Below are 4,193 nucleotides of genomic sequence, written 5' to 3' on the forward strand. Positions count from 1 at the left end.
TTGGGTGTAAATCAACTTTTAAACCCATCTAGTGAGCTTTAATTTTGATAATTTATTCTCTCTATACATGCAACATTGCTATGTATATCAATTCTCTCTACTTTTATTATATATATAGATGCACTATGTGTAATACACACATTTATTTCTCAAATTTCTGTTTCTCTTTTCAAGTCTGTACAGTCATTCTTTGTAGTCTCTCATCCTTCCACATATTTAAGATCTTTTAAAAATGATATTAAAATTAGCTACAAAGTATATATATATATATATGGTGTGTCTACAATAACTTGTGAAGAGGCTCATTCATTTTCTTTGCTGTGTAACCTGTGGGGATTAAAGAGTTTATATAATTTGCTTTGAGCAGATGCTTATTCCCAACTAACTTGGGAGATCCCTAATTTAAGATGTTTTGAAACTCTGTGATAGTAATGCGAATCACAAGTGTGAAGTCTGGCTCACCATCCAGATTTAAAGTGTCAAAATCTACCTGAGGGAGCACCAAAGTTCTGGACAAACTCTTCTTTGCAATCACTAGTAGTGAGTGTCTATATTTCTACTACCCTGAGGATGTAGCTTTTGGTTTGGTGTCTCAGCTTCACCAGGAAATGTTTACCAGGCTGCCACAGCGGACAAACTTCACAAAAAGCCCTAAAAAACAAAGCTTAGACTCCTGAGTCTAAGAGCTCTTTTAATTTTTTAGTGGTTCTTAGTTACTTTTCAGAATTAGTAAATACCCTGGATTTTAATCCTTAGTGCAGGTACCAAAACTGCTATTTGAAATCTCTATCCCCATAATTCATGATTCTGTGTTTGGGAGATGGTAAAGACACCAGATGTCTAAACTCACCGCTCCCTCAGGCAATAAGTTCTCTCTGTCCACCAGCACTTCACCCCACCCAAACCTCATCTACCTGGCAATTCTGTGAACTCAGAACCATTCATGCTGGCCACTCTTCCGAAATGTTAATGCTGATTCTCAGAGTCGCTCCTTCTCTTGTGTATGGACAAATGTTATCAGACTGAAGTATTGTCTGAAATATGGGTATGGGAGAGGGAGGGTAAATGAGTCATTATTTCCCAGGTACCACTACTGTCTTTCTTCAAATTTGTTTTCCCCACAATCATGCATGGTACATCCAGCCAGAACAGGCTTTCCCTCGTGTTGTACCTTCCTCTCTCCTCCATGACCCCCTGAACATCCTAGAGGGTAAAGGGTAGTGAAAAGGGAACCTCAGTTGTGAGAGAACTATTGCCTATAGTCAGCTTTCTTAAAGATTGATATTGGGCTTCTATCTTGTGACTTGGAGGACTTGAAGGCTAAATGTTACAAAAAAATTAAACATAACTTATACAAGAAAGATATTAACAGGTTTTGAATGCTTTCCCTGTGCTTTCTGGATACAGCATAGGATCCTTTTCCTCCCCCTCCTCCCCTCCTTCGGTTTTCAAGAAGAAATTGGACCAATTGCAAAGCAAGCAAACCTGAGAACGCTTTGTATTATTCCCATGAAAGCTCAAAACGTCAATTTTTTTCCAGCACGTATGTGTCAAAACTGTCAGAGCATGCTCTTTCGTGTTTAGAGTTAAGTGCTCACTTCTAAGTTGAAAAGATCAAGAAGTTTGCTGTAAGTCTTATTTGTGAGATACTAAATGGTTAATGGCCATAATGGGAGAACAACTTATAACTTTTGTTGGCATCTCAGGAGCATTAGAGGTGTCTCTTCCTACGGAGTCCCAATAAATTCAAGAATGGTAAAGTTCTAAACGAGAAAACCAAAAATTGTTTTGTAGTGAAAGGATTACATCTGCTAGAAGATGTGTGGTTCTTAAAAGAACCTTTGGGGTTAGGTTGTAAAGACGCTTACGATGTGCGTTTACTTGGCGCTGGTGTACTTGGTGACGGCCTTGGTGCCCTCGGACACGGCGTGCTTGGCCAGCTCGCCGGGCAGCAGCAGGCGCACGGCCGTCTGGATCTCCCGCGACGTGATGGTCGAGCGCTTGTTGTAGTGCGCCAGGCGCGACGCCTCGCCCGCGATGCGCTCGAAGATGTCGTTGACGAACGAGTTCATGATGCCCATGGCCTTGGACGAGTCGGGGTGCACCTGCTTCAGCACCTTGCACACGTACACGGAGTGGCTCTTCCAGCGGCTGCGCTTGCGCTTCTTGCCGTCCTTCTGCGCCTTGGTCACCGCCTTCTTGGAGCCCTTCTTCGGGGCGGGGACAGACTTCGTAGGCTCTGGGACGACAGGGATTAAAGTTCTAACAGAGTAACTTAAACCTAGGCAAATGATCAACTACCCCCTCCCCTCCCCCCTAGCAGGCCACATTTATTTATAGATGCGGTATTCAAATGAGGCTAGTAAACGTTTCCTCGTGATTGGATTAATTTAGTGTGTCGTCACAGATACGAAGGGTAAATAACACTTTCAGGTCTACCTTTTCATTGGCCGATTCGTTACTTTGCGTGACCCAATCAGAAGGCGTATGCTGGACTACCCAAAGCTACTATAAATTGGCCTCTTTAAGCAAAAGCGCTGTTTCAGAGAGCAGACGGCAGGAACGCGCTAGTTTTAGGTGTGTGGGTGGAGCCAACGCCTGTTCGCCAAGACAGTGCTCAGCGCGCCAGTGGACATCTAGCGGCCTCGCTGCTGTCAGTGCAACAGATTTTGGATTAGAAGCGCATTATCCCGCGCCTGTGGCAGATGGTGGAAATAAATGTACAGTTACGTGAACTTGACTTCAGTTCCTATTCCCTTGTCACAGAATTTATGTGAAAGCAGTAAGCAGCCGTCCCCAAGTGTTTTCTGCCTCTTGGTGTAGGTGTAGTAGCTGCTACCCATGATTCTATTTCACGAATTTAAGCAGCCCCTCAGTGGTTTACCGCAAACGCACAACCCGACACATCCCAAGCAAGGTGCTGCACCTGAGAATGCAAGCGTGTAACTTCCAGCTAGCGCGACCCCCATGTGCCGTGGAGACGTAGACTTGGGTAGAAAATACCCCGAACCCGGGAGCACATTCTGCACCCCAGACCTTTGCGACCCACCCAGCCTCGCTCCCGCCACTCCCCTCCCCGGAGGCCCGCCCCTGCCAGTGGCGTTGTTCCTGCCAGCCACGCCCCCTCGTGATGTGCAACAGCTCTTTTCCTGAGACCTGTGGGTGGCTCTGAAAAGAGCCTTTGGGTTGTGTTGAGCTTCAAGCAGTTGGCCAAAGGAACTTCCTATTTCTTCTTGGCTGCCGCCTTCTTTGGCTTGGCTGCCTTAGGCTTGGCGGTCTTTGGTTTAGCCGCCTTGGGTTTCACCGCTTTGGCCTTTGCCGGACTCTTGGGCGCCTTCTTGGCCTTGGCTGCTTTTGCCTTCTTCGGGCTCTTTGCCTTTTTGGCTCCTGCAGCCGCGGCCGGCTTCTTCGCCTTCTTTGGGGTTCTTTTTGCGCTCTTTTTCGGGGTGGCCGCTCCGGTGGCCTTCTTGGCCTTCTTGGCCGCCCCCGCGGGCTTCTTGGGCTTGGCCGCGCCCGCCTTCTTGGCCTTGGGCTTGGCGTCGCCGGAGGCCGCCTTCTTGTTGAGCTTGAAGGAGCCCGAGGCGCCGGTGCCCTTGGTCTGCACCAGGGTGCCCTTGCTCACCAGGCTCTTGAGGCCGAGCTTGATGCGGCTGTTGTTCTTCTCCACGTCGTAGCCCGCGGCCGCCAGCGCCTTCTTGAGCGCGGCCAGGGACACGCCGCTGCGCTCCTTGGAGGCGGCGACAGCCTTGGTGATGAGCTCGGACACCGGGGGCCCGGACGCCTTGCGCTTCGCCGCACCTGCGGACTTGCGGGCCTTCTTCTTCACGGGCGTCTTCTCCGCTGGGGCGGGCGCAGCGGGCGCGGCAGGCGCAGTCTCGGACATGTCGAAGGCGGGCGCGGGGAGAGGAATTCGAGCCGGAAGCAGAGGCACTGGCCGGGACTCGGGCCGCGCCGCTGCGCCCGCCCGTTTATATAGGGCGGAGCTGCGCCGTGATTGGTGCGCTGTCCAGCCCGCCTCGCTGGCAGCCGCAGAGTGTCCTGTCGGATCCCGAGTTGTGTTTGTTACACCTCAAAAAATGCCAAAAATATCAAAATTCTCTGCACCGAATCGCTCGATTTTTCTCAGAAAATGATCCCCGAAGTCTCAAGCTTCACGCAGGTCTCAAATTCTGAGGAAAGCACAAAACCTTATG

At 49.3% G+C, this 4,193-nt stretch overlaps 2 protein-coding genes across 2 annotated transcripts; both read right to left on the reverse strand.

Moving 5' to 3' along the window:
* Positions 1–1,877: 1,877 nt before the first annotated feature.
* LOC101632998 (histone H2B type 1-M-like) lies at positions 1,878–2,843 on the reverse strand. The gene is made up of 2 exons (XM_004694830.1): positions 2,731–2,843; positions 1,878–2,262 (listed from the first exon to the last, which is right to left on the reverse strand). The coding sequence occupies exons 1-2, from the start codon at positions 2,841–2,843 to the stop codon at positions 1,878–1,880; spliced, it is 498 nt and encodes a 165-aa protein (XP_004694887.1).
* A 337-nt stretch (positions 2,844–3,180) lies between these two features.
* Positions 3,181–3,938, reverse strand: LOC101620589 (histone H1.4). Its single transcript, XM_004694861.2, has one exon. It carries the CDS (start codon positions 3,881–3,883, stop codon positions 3,224–3,226), a length of 660 nt encoding a protein of 219 aa, XP_004694918.1. The 5' UTR covers positions 3,884–3,938; the 3' UTR covers positions 3,181–3,223.
* Between the last annotated feature and the right edge of the window lie 255 nt (positions 3,939–4,193).

This window comes from Condylura cristata, unplaced genomic scaffold (assembly GCF_000260355.1).
Source record: "Condylura cristata isolate star-nosed mole 26May11 unplaced genomic scaffold, ConCri1.0 scaffold00048, whole genome shotgun sequence".
Lineage (NCBI taxonomy): Eukaryota > Metazoa > Chordata > Mammalia > Eulipotyphla > Talpidae > Condylura > Condylura cristata.

Coding starts and splice junctions, on each gene's coding strand:
- LOC101620589 (XM_004694861.2), bottom strand. CDS start 3,883: ATGTCCGAGACTGCGCCTGCCGCGCCCGCTGCGCCCGCCCCAGCGGAG.
- LOC101632998 (XM_004694830.1), bottom strand. CDS start 2,843: ATGGGTAGCAGCTACTACACCTACACCAAGAGGCAGAAAACACTTGGG. Junction 2,263..2,730: donor GGAACTGAAGTCAAGTTCAC/GTAACTGTACAT, acceptor TTACTCTGTTAG/AACTTTAATCCCTGTCGTCC.